The sequence below is a fragment of the Gobio gobio genome, assembly GCF_949357685.1.
Source record: "Gobio gobio genome assembly, chromosome: 3".
Lineage (NCBI taxonomy): Eukaryota > Metazoa > Chordata > Actinopteri > Cypriniformes > Gobionidae > Gobio > Gobio gobio.
This window is the reverse complement of record NC_137099.1, coordinates 25,793,401-25,809,929: the sequence shown is the minus strand read 5'-3', so window position 1 is coordinate 25,809,929 and position 16,529 is coordinate 25,793,401. Positions and strand designations below refer to the sequence as shown.

At 39.1% G+C, this 16,529-nt stretch overlaps 1 protein-coding gene across 4 annotated transcripts in view; it reads left to right on the top strand.

Annotated features, from left to right (window-relative positions):
* fam184b (family with sequence similarity 184 member B) overlaps positions 1–16,529 on the top strand; it is a 36,752-nt gene that overhangs the window by 19,414 nt on the left and 809 nt on the right. For 2 of the 4 annotated variants that reach the window (XM_079811665.1, XM_079811664.1), the window contains exons 7-18: positions 83–178; positions 4,607–4,783; positions 5,089–5,195; positions 6,456–6,573; positions 6,642–6,824; positions 6,998–7,214; positions 10,687–10,817; positions 10,904–11,067; positions 13,729–13,893; positions 14,650–14,758; positions 14,846–14,950; positions 15,095–15,351. In XM_079811665.1, coding sequence (XP_079667791.1) covers positions 83–178; positions 4,607–4,783; positions 5,089–5,195; positions 6,456–6,573; positions 6,642–6,824; positions 6,998–7,214; positions 10,687–10,817; positions 10,904–11,067; positions 13,729–13,893; positions 14,650–14,758; positions 14,846–14,950; positions 15,095–15,351 — 1,829 coding nt within the window. Of the gene's footprint in view, positions 1–82; positions 179–4,606; positions 4,784–5,088; positions 5,196–6,455; positions 6,574–6,641; positions 6,825–6,997; positions 7,215–10,686; positions 10,818–10,903; positions 11,068–13,728; positions 13,894–14,649; positions 14,951–15,094; positions 15,352–16,529 lie in introns of all 4 variants that reach the window. The other 2 variants (XM_079811663.1, XM_079811662.1) reach the window with 1 other exon arrangement.

The following is a 16,529-nucleotide window of genomic DNA, read 5'->3' as shown; positions in this document are numbered from 1 at the left end:
CAGATCTGATGCATGATCTGATATGTTTGTTACCATTGAAATAAAGAGATAATAGTTTTTTATTATGTTGGTTTGAGTACAGGCTGAGGAGCAGATGAAAACTGGAGAAGAAGAAAGAAAGAGTTTAGAGACAGAGAAGGAAGAGCTACGCAACCAACTACAGCTGTCCAACACAGAGGTAAGGTATCACAAAGATGTAAAAAAAAAATGGTCCTAACTTCTCAAAAACCCAAACCGTCTTGGATATGTTTGCATAATATTGCTGACCTACTAATGAATCAGGTCACCACAAATAACTTGAACTATATACATATCAAGCTCTTTCAAAGTCGTTTGAGGCTCAGGCAAAGGGAACAGGCTCAGTCCTTCTGCTTAAATACACAGAGACAGACTAAGAGGCGTAGAGCTCTCCACATGACCATGATAAATGAGAAAACAAAAAGAACATTTGTAGTGCCCAAGGCAGAGGGTTTCATCTAACGCTTCATCTACTCTGCCAGCAGGCTTGGTATCAGGTTATGATAACGAAGTTGTATACTTAATACATGATAGCTTGGAATGAGACTGTTGGTTCAGTGCTGTGTCTCAGCGAAGCAAGCCTCATCAAAGTTCCTGCTATACACCGGTCAGGCATAACATTATGAACCAAATATTGTGTTGGTCACCCTTTTGCTGCCAAAACAGCCCTGACCCGTCGAGGCATAGACTCCACTAGACCCCTGAAGGTGTGCTGTGGTATCTGGCACCAAGATGTTAGCAGCAGATCCTTTAAGTCCTGTAAGTTGTGAGGTGGGGCCTCCATGGATCGGACATGGAACTTCCCACCCGTGAACTCGTACTAGATCGATGTACTCCCAGTTACGAGCTCTGACGTCACATAGCCCGCGAAACAACAATGACAGCCCCATACGGATGTGGTGTTTAAGAAACAAATATACAAATAACGTTAAATAAAAGGTTTAACAGCTTCTCTTGCCGTATGCTCCATTTTTCTCCTCCGTTTCCCTCAAATAAGCAAGGAGTAAGCACCTTTGGTGATAGAAATTATTGTAAATGAGCATAAACCTCGTACGGTCCACCATGCTTTGTTTACATCTAGCTACTACAATTATTTGTGCTCAGGCAGTTTGGCGTGACTTTGCCTGGAACGCTACAAAGTCGTGAGTCGTGGTTTGAAGTTGTAACTTATGGCCTCAATAAGCTGCCTGGAAGGCAGCATTAGGTAGAAGGTGGTACGTGTCAAAGTAACATCCACATGGATGGCAGGACCCAAGATCCCAGGCCTAAAGAATCACACACTGCCATGTGTTCCCCAGGTAAGCGACACACGTACCTGGCCATCCACGTGATGTAAAAGAAAACGTGATTCATCAGACCAGGCCACCTTCTTCCGTGGTCCAATTCTGATGCTCACATGCCCAATGTTGGTGCTTTCGGCAGTGGACAGGGGTCAGCATGGGCACCCTGACTGGTCTGATAGGTCAATGAGCCTTGGCTGCCCATGACCCTGTCGCCGGTTCACCACTGTTCCTTCCTTGGACCATTTTTGATAGATACTGACCACTGCAGACCGAGAACACCCCACAAGAGCTGCAGTTTTGGAGATGCTCTGACCCAGTCGTCGAGCCATTACAATTTGGCCCATGTCAAACTCGCTCAAATCCTTAGGCTTGCCCATTTTTCCTGCTTCTAACACATCAACTTTGAGGACAAAATGTTCACTTGCTGCCTAATATATCCCACCCACTAGCAGGTGCCGTGATGAAGAGATAATCAGTGTTATTCACTTCGCCTGTCAGTCATAATGTTATGTCTGATAGGTGTATTTCAGAAAACCATTTGTCAAGTCATGTCACATGCCTGAATTGTAGGGGTGGTATCCTAGAGGCTAATGATCTAAGTTGGTTACCAAAAGGTTGTAGGTTCAAATCCCGCAATGGACATTCCTTGAAAAATCTGATGCTAGGATGTCTAACTGTTCATTTCAAACAGCGTGTTTTAATAAATCAATGTTTCATTGTGTCTTTTATGTCACCACATCTTCCCAGACATTCTGTGACATTTTACATACTTTAAACATGGTACTTACGTTTGCATGTATAAAACAAATTTTCTAAGACACCCAAAAATGTATCTACTAAACTGATCTACTAAAGCTGATCTACTAACCAGTGGTGTTGTCCTAAAAAAGTGGTTTATTATTACTATATTATACTGATGGCTGACAGGTGAACAGCCAACATTTGCCCTGGGATATTATGAAATTTCCTTTAGTTACTTTCCCAAATAGTTAGACTGACCTTCTCCCTTTCCCCTATGCCTCTTCCCACCGCTACCTGTCATGTAATTATTTTTGTAAAACCAGTATTAAAGGGTCAGATAAAATGCAATTACAACAAAGGTTTTTGAATTTAGAAAAAGTGATACATCTAATAAGAGGAAGCTGACAGAGCCCTTGAAGTTGGGACTTTGGAGGGAGCAGGGCACATGAATGTCACAATGAAGCCGCTTGGAATTCACTTGGCAAAGGGAAAGACCATGTCATTTTCTCATTAGCTTCTCATGGAATGTTAACACAACAAAGCTAGGCAGCAACAACAGCAATATCTTATTGCTTTTAATACATACAAATAAATGTATATTTATAATGAAGTTTTAAAAATATGCTTTATATGTGTGTGTGTTCCCAATTTGCTCTTAAATTTATTAGTTAAGCATTAAACAAATTTCTTACCTATTAAACTTTTTTTAACTTAATATGAAATGCATGACGAAATTGTGTGTAATATATCACAGCAAAACAAAACAATTTGAACTATTCCATTTATACGTTAACTCCAACTCTCCCACCATATCTAGATTTAAAACGAATCATGAAGACTTGTGACCCTGGGTCATAATTTTAAATTATGATTAAATTGCTTTCTTGAAGTGACCATTGCATGTTCCCTTCGCTAACAGACTTGTGGAAGGGCCCTTGGTAAAGGTATTCAATTAGACACTTTCGTTTGCACCTTCAAGGGTGCAAAAATGTTGTTTGGACGCCGTTGAATAGGTGCCTATGGACCTTCGGTCTTCTCAAGCAGCAAAAAAATCGGTATACAGAGGGCATGCACAAATTTTGATCCTTAGAAGTCATTATACGCAAACAACCCTGGGGAAAAAGTAAGCATACATGATATATATATGAGCGTATGGCCCCAACTATACCACTGCTACTAACACAGTATATTGAATATGTAATTTGTGCTGTGCCTCCAAACATCTGCAAAATAAAGGGTGGCACCAATGCAGATTAAATAGCACCTGCAAAGTGATTTATGAATCCTGAAAGCCATTTTAGAAATGTCATTTTGTAAGCATATTAACAGGACTGAAAGGCAGGTAATCTGATTTACGCTGTGCACCATGCTGTCACTTTGGCGAAACTTTGAGAATGAAGAAAACAAGGTGTGGCAGTACTGCTGAATTGCTGAAATTAATGTGATAATAAAGTATCCTCATGAGCAGTTGTTTTATCATAAATTAACTCATAGTACACATTGCTGTGATTCAAACAGAATAAACATTCAACTTTGTATCTAAAAAACTGCCGACAGTTTATGTCCCCCTGTTTTGATCTCTTCAACATTTAACTGGCGGTTCACTTTAGTAGGACCTGCTGTCCACAACCCTGTGGGGATAAAAATGGTACATGACCCACAAGCTAAGAACCACTGCTAAACACAGATGACTCAATTTGCTGTGACACTTTATGAGCTCATTCAAATGTAGCTGGTATTTATCAACAAGATCCCTGAACAGGCAATAAGGCTTCTTCGTTGTAGTTTTTACAAAGTACAGTGAAATAAATGCTTGCCCTGCATTTTTTTTTAACTACATAACAGAATGCAGTACTGCAATTCCTGTATAAGTTTGTTGTTTTTTTCACGATAATAGTATGAAAAAACACACTATAAACTGATGAACCACACAATAAAGTGATGTACACTAATTATTTATTCCTGTGATGGCAAAGCTTAATTTTCAGCAGTGTCACATGATCCTTCAGAAATCATTCTGATATGCTGATTTGGTGCTAAGTCAAAAAAAAAAAGTATTATCACAAAAAACGGCTCTGCTGCATAATTTCATGATTCTTTGATGAATAGAAAGTTTAAAAAAACGAATTTATTTGATATAGTAATACTTTGTAACATGCATCATTGCTAAATAAATGTTTCTTTTTTTAAAAGATCTTACTAACACCAAACTTTTTTTAATGGTAGTATAAGATAATTATACTACAATTATACTACCATTTATACAAATATTCTAAAATTCTTCATACATTTATGTGTGCGACAATATTACTATTAATTGAGTGTAGTGAGAAACCAATTTACACTTACTACTGATACTACAGATTGAAACAGACCTTATAACAATCCACATTTTATTCCCTCATGAAAGACATGTTTCCTCATGTTGCTCTAGAGATGAAGATTCTATTCTATTCTATTCTAACAGATGTTGATGTTCTTTGTATGGCTCACATGAATTTTATATCACACCTGAGTGGTTTCCATATGCTCATATGGTTCTTAAGGGTGTTCTTGGCTTGCAGATGGTGAAATTGGAGGGTGTGATTCAAACGCTGGAGAGAGAAAGAGAAGAGGAGAAGGAAAGGGCAAAAGAGAGAGAGGAGTGCGCAGAGGTGGAGCGGAAGTCAGCATATTGCCTGGAGTGTGTACGAGTGAAAGAAGAACTAGAAAACATGCACAGGAGTATGCAGCAAATACAGGTTCTTGCTCCTGTTTGCTCAACACACAATTTCATCTGACATGTGGACAGAGTGTCAGTGATGTCCCTTTTTATTACTGCACAGCTCTATCACACGTACTCACAAGCACACACAGATCTGCAATTCCCTTATGGCAGCACAAGGTTCTGCTGATCTCAGCAGATCTGCGCCGCCCAGAGGAAAGAAAGACTTCAACATTCACCTAGCAACCAATCTACTTATTTTTCTCCCTTAATCCATGGATCTATCCTTCCATCCATGGATCCATCTATCCTTGTCCTTCTTTCTTTTTATGTGTCCCACAGGAGGAGTTTGCTGCACAGAAGGAAGTGTTACAGGCAGAGATTTCTGCTCTACAGCAAGAGAGAGACATTCTACGACAGTCCAATCACGGTATAGAGGAGAGAACCAGGTGTGTCCGAATGACATTGAGACATGAGGGGAGAGAAAGAATTTCAGTTAATTAAAATATTGAATTGATTAATTTTTATAATGTGATTAATTAATAAACACATTCCTTTTTTTTTTAGATCTTTTTATGAACAGAAAACGAATTATAATAATAATTATTGGCAATTGGTCATCATCAGTAATTTGTGTGGATGACACTCATAGTCAGGGGCGTCATGCACATAGTTGTTTTGAGGGGGAACTAATAACTATTATTATTTAGAATAAAATTTTGCTTTCACTGTAATAATTACTGGAATGTCATCACGAATTCCCCCAACCACCCGCATGCGAAAAATGAAATGTTCAGCACGAATTATCTAGGCTGTGACATAGCTTCAAAACTAAGAAATTCAACAACTCATTTTTTACCTACAATATTCTGAGATTAAAGTAAACTTTATAGTTACTTACGCAATTTCTAGAATATCAGATATCAATTTCAAATTATAGCTATTTTGAAAGGGCTATTGCTGCTTCCATAGACATCAGTGTATATTTCACAATGAAATATGCACTGTTTTGCAAGTACTTATCAGTTTTTAAATATTTATTTTATTTTAAAACATAAAATAAACATTATATGGTTGAAAACACTGAACAGTTTTGATATATGACGATCGCTGAGCTCAGAGGCAGCCAAAGAGCAAACACAGATTTGAATTTAGCAGTTGATAACATAATGCACTGAATTTTCTAATCACACCAGTGTGATCGTATGCTTCATGTGGTTAATTATCAAATGTAACAAACAAAACAAAAAAAATTTGGTAAAAAAGTGGTAACGTTTTGGGATTTATAAGATTATATAAGGAAAAGCTGAGTTTTCAGCAGCCATTACTCCAGTCTTCATAAATCATTCCAATATGTTGATTTGGTCAAGAAACTTGTTTTATTATTATTACAGATGTTGAAAACAGTTGTGCTGCTTAATATTTTTATTGAAACCATGATACATTTTTCAGGATTATTCGATGAATTGAAAGTTCAAAATAACAGTATTCAGTCTTTAGAGAGAGAGAGAGCAGGAGAAAAAGACAGTGTGCTGTCTACAGATCAGTGGTTTTTAAAAATGTAAAGACCTCCAAAATATAGTAAACCACTTTTTTGTTAGGACTACACCACTGGTAGAGGGTGCAGTTTTATTTATTAGAATGTGTGTGTGTGTGTGTATGTGTGTGTGTGTGTGTGTGTGTGTGTGTGTGTGTGTGTGTGTGTGAAGGCTACAGTTTGAGAAGCAGTTCTCTGATCAGATTGTGGAACTGAAGAGAGAAAGAGAGGAAGAGATCAGAAAGATGAACCAACAGTGGCAACACAGAGTAGAAGAACTGCAGACACAGGTAACACACATTGTTCGTTTCCTCAGACCCAACGTACACACACATTATTTTTCCATCTCTATGTGTAGTTGGAGGAGAGGAGAGCACTATCGGAGAAATTGGATGGAGAGCGAGAGAGACGTTACAGTAATGGAGAGATGGAACGAATGAAGCAGGAGATCCAAAAGACAAGAGATATGAACAGCTCGCTCAGATCTCAGCTTCACTCCACCATTCAGGAGAAAGAGAGACTGATAAGGCAGCAGTTACAGGTGCATATACACTAGTAGGAAATTCAAAGATTTCTCATGATTAATAATATAATTATCATTGACTGATATTGTGTGGACAAAAACAGTTGGAATTATGACAGAACACACACACAACTGTGGAAGAACTCTTCATGTTGGTAATTTTGTGATGTTTTTCTATCTGTGTACTGTAGGTGGTAAAAGAAGAAGATGAGGACGAGGAAGATGAAAAGGCTACAGGAGAGAGGGAAGAGGAGAAGGAGAAGTGGGGGTGGCGTGAACGAGAGGAGGAGTTGTTGCGTGTGGAGAGGTTAAATCACCAGCGTGCTCTTCAAGCCCTGGAAACACAAGCCAATGAAGAACTTCAGTCAGAGAGACAACGCTTACTCACTCAGCACAAACTACAGCTGGGTAACCATTACACCTCATACAGAATGATTTTTGCAAACCTTGCAGCCTTGTCAGGCAATAACTTTGTAGGCAGCGTTTGCACACAAGGGTACCTCATGAAATTTGATTTTGGACAGACTTCTGAGGCAGCGTAACCGTTTAATGATCTACAACAAAACAGAGCGAGCTTTGGTGAGAACTAAGCACATATTTAATTACTACAATAGTAATTTCTTGCTACAAATGACATCAGATTTGTATCATCAATTTAAGACACCATTTTTTTAACTGTCACAGAATGGAAAGCACAGTATTGTGGCGTATCAAAAACATTAAAGCCTAGAAATCTAGACGCACCCTAGCGACAGCAAATCTAATTTGCAACCAGGGTAGTCTAGCAACTCTCCGTTGGCTTGCGAGCTGGAAAAAACAAACTCTGGTCAGGCCAATCACATCGTGTATAGATTCGGTGGGTGGGTTTAACATAATGTCGGCAGAGTTGCAGCTGTTCCGCATGCTACTTGTAAACAAAGAAGCTGGCGAACAGCAGTCTTTCGAATCGGCTTTGGCCGTGACTCTGGAAGACTTGGAGTTAAGCTTTTCTTTGAGAAAAGAACAAAGAACGGCACTGAAGTCTTTCTTAAGAAAGGACGATGTGTTCAGAGTTTTGCCGACTGGATACGGTGAAAGTTTAATCTATCAACTAGCTCCGCTTCACCTTCTTCGTTGCTCTGGTTGGTTGTAGCGCTATCCTATTGTGTGCAGAGGGAATTTGAAAGACAACCGTTTGTCCCGCCCCCTCGGATTGAGCCCTGCCAATGGTGAGTTTCCAGACCCAACATCTTGATGTGGGTCTGGCTTGTCAGGCTAATACATTTATGCTGCCTTCAAAAAATTATTAGATAAAGGTATCTCAGGAGACAGGAAGTGAAGCTTGGATTCAGACATGCCTTGATGCCTTGCTTCCTTGGAATACATCCTCCAAAGGCAGCATTTTAAATTTTTGAATGCAGTCATTGGGTGTTTCTCAAACGGAAGGCTGCATCCTACGAAGGCTGCATATCTCAGCTGCCATGTCATCAAAAGTTGCTGAAGGCCATCTCAATTTGAAGGATCCTTGGAAGACAGCCTATGTTTTGCGTCCTTCATTCGGCGGATACATCAGATGTAGCCTTAAATCACCCACAATCCTTTTCACACATTTCAATTCACAAAAATAAACTGATGGAAAATGAGTCCGTATTGAGCTTTCGGACATGAAAGCATAGATGTTATCTTTTGTTTTGCTGTAAATTAATCACTAACTCCTGACAATAATGTAAGCCACAGCCGCAGATGATTGTCATTCACTGTATTGCATCAATACAAAGCCAGTTAATATAAAGATTTGTAATACAAAGTATTTGTCTAAAATTAAGTTTCAATAGTATTTTCATGCCGTGACCATGTGTGACGCACATGTGTGACGTAGCCATGCATACTTACTAGAGTGTCTCATTCTAGCGTTTAATTTCTGAGGAGGACACTAGCCTACAAGCCTCAGAAGGACTGGACTAGGAAGGACACATTCTCAGTAGGATGCAACCTTCCGTTTGAGAAACACAGATACAGTCGCAGGTCACTTTATTAGGTACACCTATTCAACTGCTTGTTAACACAAATATCTAATCAGCCAATTACATGGCAGCAACTCACTGCATTTAGGCATGTAGAGATGGTCAAGGCGATCTACTGAAGGTCAAACTTAGCATCATAATGGGAAAGAAAGGTGATTTAAGTGGCTTTGATTGTGGCATGGTTGTTGGTGCCAAATGGACTGGTCTGAGTATTTCAGAAACTGCTGAAATTCAGATGGTAGGGTCATAATTTGGTGTAAAAAACATGAAAGAATGGATCCATCCTGCCTTGACGGTTCAGCAAAGCAGCAAAACCGCTTACAGTCACTAGAAAGACAGCTGGATGAGAAGAGCAGCGAGGTTCAGGAGCTAAAGAGAGAGAACGAAGATCCGAAAGAACGGATGAGTGCAATGAGTACACAAAGAGAGGAGCAAGATGACCACAAACATAAACACAAGAGGTCAGTACTTAGACGACCACAAGCAAAATCACACACAGAAGGTCAGTAACAAGATGGCATGGTTGTTGGTGCCAGATGGGCTGGTCTGAGTATTTCAGAAACTGCTGATCTACTGGGATTTTCACACACAACCATCTCTAGGGTTTACAGATAATGAAAAGGGAAAATATCCAGTGAGCAGCAGTTCTGTGGGTGAAAATGCCTTGTTGATGCCAGATGTCAGAGTAGAATGGCCAGACTGATTTGAGCTGATAGAAAGGCAACAGTAACTCAAATAAGTCGTTACAACCGAGGTCTACAGAACAGTATCTCTGAACATGTTGAACCTTGAAGCAGATGGGCTGCAGCAGCAGAAGACCACACCTGTGCCACTCCTGTCCACTAAGAACAGGAAACTGAGGCTACAATTTGCACATACTCACCAAAATTGGACAATAGAACGCTGGTAAAATGTTGCCTGGTCTGATGAGCCTCAATTTCTGCTGCAACATTCAGATGGTAGGGTCATAACTTGGTGTAAACAACATGAAAGCATGGATCCATCCTGCCTTGTATCGACGGTTCAGGCTGCTGGTGGTGTAATGATTTAGGGGATATTTTCTTGGCACACGTTGGGCCCCTTAGTATTGGGCTTTCATTTGAATTAATTAATTGAGCATCGTTTAAACGCCACAGCCTACCTGAGAATTGTTGCTGACCATGTCCACCTCTTTATGACCCCAGTGTACCCATCTTTTGATGGCTACATACAGCTAATCGGAAACATTAGAATTAAATTAGCATGACTCACCAATGAAGAAAAGCACAGATGTGCAACCATATATCATATGTGTACATTTTGTCAGTATAGTTTTTGTCAAGATTTGGCAGTAGAGATGGAATTTGAAATTTGAATGCTTTGCAAGGGCAATCTTTTGACCCATGACATTTAATTTAATTTGTCTTTACTTTTATTTTTTAATATGGATATTATCCAAATCCGTTAGCCTTATCTGCTGTCATTAGGGACATGAATGGAAATTAATTTTAATTAAAGGACTAAATTTGAGCATAATAAATGCCAAGAGCAGGCAGAAAAGAATAGCGAGATATCTTTGTCTGTTAAAAGGTTTATTCATAATATGCTGATAATATTCCCATAGCTCCACACTCTCGCTTTACCAGAGTATGAATGTTCCTGTAAACAACAACAAAAAACTGCTGTCGTAATGTGAAAGGTTTATAAAAAATAATATTATTTCTTAAAATGAATTGATGATCATGCATTGCATTTTGCACAACAGCACCATCTAGTGCCACGACTCCTGAAGTAGAGCAGGACTAAAGACAACGCATACGGCCACCTTTGTAAGCATGTCAGATATAATCTGTCTATCGACTGTGTGTGTGTGTGTGTGTGTGCCTGTGTGTGTATAGACAAGCAGAAAGCAGAGCTGACCCAGCAGCACACAGAGTGGGTGAGACAGGTCACCCAGAGACACATGCAGCAGATCGAGGACCTTCAGAACGAAATACACACACACACACAAATGATGGCCCTGCAGCAGGTACACACACAAGCCAAACAGACACAAGCACACTTACACTGCCTCAAGGGGTGCATTATGACTCTCTCTCCCTGTCTCCTTCTCAGGATCTGAAGCAGCAAAACCGCTTACAGTCACTAGAAAGACAGCTGGATGAGAAGAGCAGCGAGGTTCAGGAGCTAAAGAGAGAGAACGAATATCTGAAAGAACGGATGAGTGCAATGAGTACACAAAGAGAGGAGCAAGATGACCACAAACATAAACACAAGAGGTCAGTACTTAGACGACCACAAGCAAAATCCCACACAGAAGGTCAGTAACAAGATGACCTCAAACCCGCACACAGACAGGAGGTCAATAACAAGATGACCACAAGCATACTCACACAGCAGTCAGTGATGAGACTGTTGACTATCGGGATAAAATCTGGTCCACTATTCTGGTCAAGAACTGCATATTTATTCATATTTTCCACTGAAATTTGGAACTGTTCCATACATTTCCACTACAGAAAATCAGCTCTCCATGGGCTCCTTAAAGTTTGTCCAAAGATAAAAATTCTGCCATCAATAACTCACCCTCATGTCATTCCAAAACCGACTTTCGGTCGTCTTCCGTTGACCATGTATGTGTGTTGATTAATGTTTATATGTGAACAAAAGCCGAATTTAAATCTGATCATCATATAAAGCAATCATGTCTCTTCAGAAGACTTGGATTATAATAATAATAATTTGTTACATTTATATAGCGCTTTTCTAGGCACTCAAAGCACTTTACATATAGAAGGGGGAATCTCCTCAACCACCACCAATGTGCAGCATCCACCTGGATGATGCGACGGCAGCCATATTGCGCCAGAACGCCCACCACACACCAGCTGATTGGTGGAGAGGAGACAGAGTGATGAAGCCAATCTGTATATGGGGATGATTAGGAGGCCATGATGGAGAGGGGCCAATGGGCAAATTTAGCCAGGATGCCGGGGTTACACCCCTACTCTTTATCGAAGGACATCCTGGGATTTTTAATGACCACAGAGAGTTAGGACCTCGGTTTAACGTCTCATCCGAAGGACAGTGCTTGTTACAGTATAGTGTCCCAATCACTATACTGGGATGTTAGGACCCACACAGACCACAGGGTGAGCATCTAGGTACTAACCAGGCTCAGTCCTGCTTAGCTTCAGTGGGAAACCAGTCTTGGGCTGCAGGGTGATATGGCTGCTGGTTAAACTGATCGATTCATATGGATTCTTTTACTATGTATTTATGAACTTTTTAAGGCATCACATTTTTAGTGGAACATTCAATGGAGGGACAGAAATCTCTCAGGTTTTATAAAAAAAAAATCAAAAATGAAAACAAAAGTCTTATGAGTTTGTAACAATATGAGGGTGAGTAAATGATTACAAGTAATGTTTTCTAAACAATAACAATTTGGTCTGGCAATACACAAAAAACAAAACTTGGGCATTCTACACTTGAAGCGTGGGATGCAGTAATGCAGAGATGAGATGTGCATTCTGTTGACCATGTTGATGTGTATGCCACTTTGCACAGTGTTTCTGTCCATTATCTGTCCGTTATGACTTTATTTAATTGAATGTCATGTTGAATTGATTGAAACACATTTTATTTGTAATATATTTAATAACTACTGGCTGTTGCATCAAAAGCATCTTGTGATGGCATAAAAAACTGAATTAAATTACTATGGATATAACCCTGTTTTCAAAACTCGAAGGACTCGAATAAAGTTTGTAGGCGGGGTATGTTCTATAATAACACTTACATCATTTTTTCGCTCAGCCAGTTATGAGAGTTTACAGATCCCACAGCTGAGCACAAGCACCCACAAGCACCTCCAGGATTTTGGTGGAAAAGTAATATTAAACAGAATAAAGATGTTGAATGTAAATAAACAACCACATGCTGCATTTTTATGTGACGTTTAGGAACGAGTAAATCTAATATAATCCGATATAGCTCTAAGTAGGGGTGTTCGATTCCAGGTCTTTTTGGAGTTGACTCCGACTCCCGACTCTCACTGGCCCGACTCCTTGACTCCATTTACTTTACATCAAAACAGGGGCAGACATGAGTCAAAATGGCAGTCGTTACTCACTTAATTAATTTATTTACCCCCGACACAAAGTCTTCAAATCCCCTTATTAAAACAAGACACATTTAACGTGACTGTTCAAATTAGTCCAATTTAGCGATGATTTGATGAGTAGCTATTAACGTTACCTAGCTGTTGCCAATACCTAATTTTACAGAAGGAAAAGTCACGAAAAACAGCCGTGGTCGAATATTATGTCTGAATTATATAAATGAAAAAGAAGGAGAGTTAAAGATATTAAAAAACATACAATACATATGATAATGTACACTTATTGATATTTATTCTTGATGTAAGTTTTTTTATGATTTATGGTTACCGGTAGTTTAATGTTTATGAACACAAGGTTAACCATGGAAAACCAAATCTATATTTATTGCATTAATATACCATCAATTAAACTAAAGCTGGCACACAGGTGTATATAATTACAAACTAAAGTCTCTATTGATGTTATCTATTTCTAAAGTGAGCTACAGTACATGTTGGATAAATGTATATGTGACAAAGTTTCTGCGACAGCTCTCTGACGCGGTGTAATACGTCAGTCAGTGTCTGAATTTCTCGCTTCATTTCGTTTACTTCTTGCTTATATAGTGCACTCAACTGCCATGCACTATATAGGGATTAGAGAATCAGTAAACAAGTGAGCGATTTTGGACACTGAAAGTCGATTCCTGTGCTGGAGTCGACCCCGACTCAGGCTATTTAGAGTTGAGGAATCGACTCTTTTGGAAATACTTGCTAGCTCTGAGCACCAAGCTGAAAATACTTGTGTGATGTTGATGTATTTGTATCTGACTTGCAGTTTTCCAGAGGAACGAGATGCGGCTGGTGAAGCGGATGGGTCGGATCACAGGAATAACATGGAGAGTGTGAAGAGAGAGCACAGAATGGAGATCCAGACCATAATATCAGACTTCAGCACCTCCCAAACACGTCTACAGGCCCGCATAGTTGCCTTGGAAACAGAGTACCTACTCCTCCCACATCAATAATGCAAAACACAAACCACACTTACATACAGAATTAACCCAAGCAAGACAATATATGAATATGGCTCACAACTAGGATTTCCTACAGATTTCACAGAATTGGAGCGTTGTCAAAATTCCACTCATCCTCTGCGCCTGTAATGCTAATTTATGAAATATAATGGCTAATTTAATAATAATATTAGCTATAAAAATGTAGAACTTGTCCATTCAACACATTTTACTATATTTTGCCGCGCTTAACACTGTATCCTCATAACAGATTATTGCTATTGCTAATGTGGAAAAGTGCTACTATTACTTACAAAATACACTACTAATACGAATACAAGGTTCTTTTTAAAATGATTAATATATCTGTATTAGGTCATGTTATGCAATACTTTATGTATGACAGTGTTTTAGTGCCAAATTAAAATCTAAAATAAGTATAAAAGTTGTATTATGAGAATGAAGGTATCGTTTTTGTGAATAGTCTTAAAATAATAAATATGTAATGTTGCATGAATAACAAACAATAATGCTAAACCTTTATTCTTGTTTAAGTCCTATTTTGAGATTATTCTCGAAACACTTTGACTATATTTTTTTAAACTTTACTTTTCTCAAGATCTACTGTTACTAAAACGCAGTTGTGTTCAAGCCATATATTTAATATATAATATATATTAATATTGTTGCATTTCATTAATCTTTGTATGTCTGCTTTGTGTGTTTGCATTTTATGTGTGTAGGTTGAGAGAAAGGGAAGAAAGGGGAAAGAGAAGAGTGGAAGACCTGCACACCATTGCTAAACTACAGGACAAGCTAAGCGAGAGAGACCAACTCATAAAAAGTCTAGTGGTTAGACACACATGTACACATAGACACATGCGAGACTCAGGATGCCCATACTCTTCTCTCTCATCTCACTATTTCTTTCTATTTCAGGAGGACCTCCACCAGCTATCCCAGCATCCACCTCTCTGCAGCGATGAAATAATGAAGCCTTATGACTCTAGGACACAAGCAGGGACCCTCACACCTACTATGAAGGTAGCACACAAACACACTGCTCCAAAACTGACACCACATCGAATTTCAAAAAACAATTCATCAAGTATTTTAATCATAACTGAGAGAGGAACATGTTTATTGAAGCGCAGGATTTAACTATTCTAATCTGCCTCCTGTATATAGAAAAAGGGGGTTGAGGAAACTAGCATCCCAAACCGCTGCTCATACGATGGGGGGTCACCCAAGGCCAAATGCTCACCAGTTATTGAGCGTGGATTACCCAGTCTGGAACAGAGCGGGCGAGGGACCCCCCTAACAAGGACACACACACCCACCTCCCCTCATGCTGAACACAGAGCCTCAATCAGACACAGCCGCCCATCCTCACAAGAGGTCCGACATCAGCCCCAGCTTAAAGTGAACTACAACCAGCACATCAGGTAATCATCCGCATGCCAGCAGTCCCAGATCTAACCAGCCAAACCTGAACGTAATCCTGATCTCCTCTTTTTAAGGTAGATAAATACAAATCTCAACAAATGAAATGTGTTCTTATTGAGAATTTTGAATAGCTATCTAATTTCAAGAAAATACATAATTACATATTATTTATTACATTTAGTAGACGCATTTATGAAGTGAAGTGACATGTGGCCAAGTATGGTGACCCATACTTGGAATTTGTGCTCTGCATTTAACCCATCCAAGTGCACACACACAGTAGTGAACACACACACACACACACCCGGAGCAGTGGGCAGCCATATTGCTGAGGTGCCCGGGGAGCAGTTGGGGGTTCGGTGCCTTGCTCAAGGGTCTCACGTCAGTCGTGGTATTGAGGGTGGAGGAGTCCGACTTACAAGTTCCGGTTACAAGTCCGACTTGCTAACCATTAGGCCACGACTGCCCCACATTGCATTCAAGATACATTTCATCAGTTAATGCATTCCCTGTGTATCAATCTCATGACCTCAGTGTCTATATTGCATGTAAAATATGGATTGAAATTGCCCACAAAAGAATTATGTTGCAAGTGTAATTCGGGGTTGCCAGGTCTGTGACAAAATACATCCCAATAAACATTCAAAACATGTTATTTGTTAACTTAGTTACAAGAAACTAAGTACTTAATTGAGTAATTAAAATGTAACTTCACCTTAAAATAAAATGTAACCAAAACTTACTCTAAAATTAAAACTTATATTGACTCATTGTAGGCCTTTTGTACAATGCAAGTAGCAGCATTGAAGTTTTACACAGTAAAAGTGAACTTACCTACCATTATAAAACAAAAGTCTGGAATAGCAAACTATATTTGCAAAAAATTGCAATATACAACAGCACACACTATAAAGAATACAGTAACACTTTACACTAAGGTTCCATTAGTTAACATAAACTAACAAATAAAAATGCTTGTAAAGCATTTATTAATCTCTGATAACGTTCATTTCAACATTTACTAAAACATAATTAAAATCCAAAATTGTTTGTTAACTTTATTTAATGGACCTGAGCTGACATGAACTAACAGTAACATATTAGTTGCACATCTTTAGTTAATGCATTAACTTATGGGTCCTTACTATAAAGTGTTACAAAATATTCTTACGTTAAA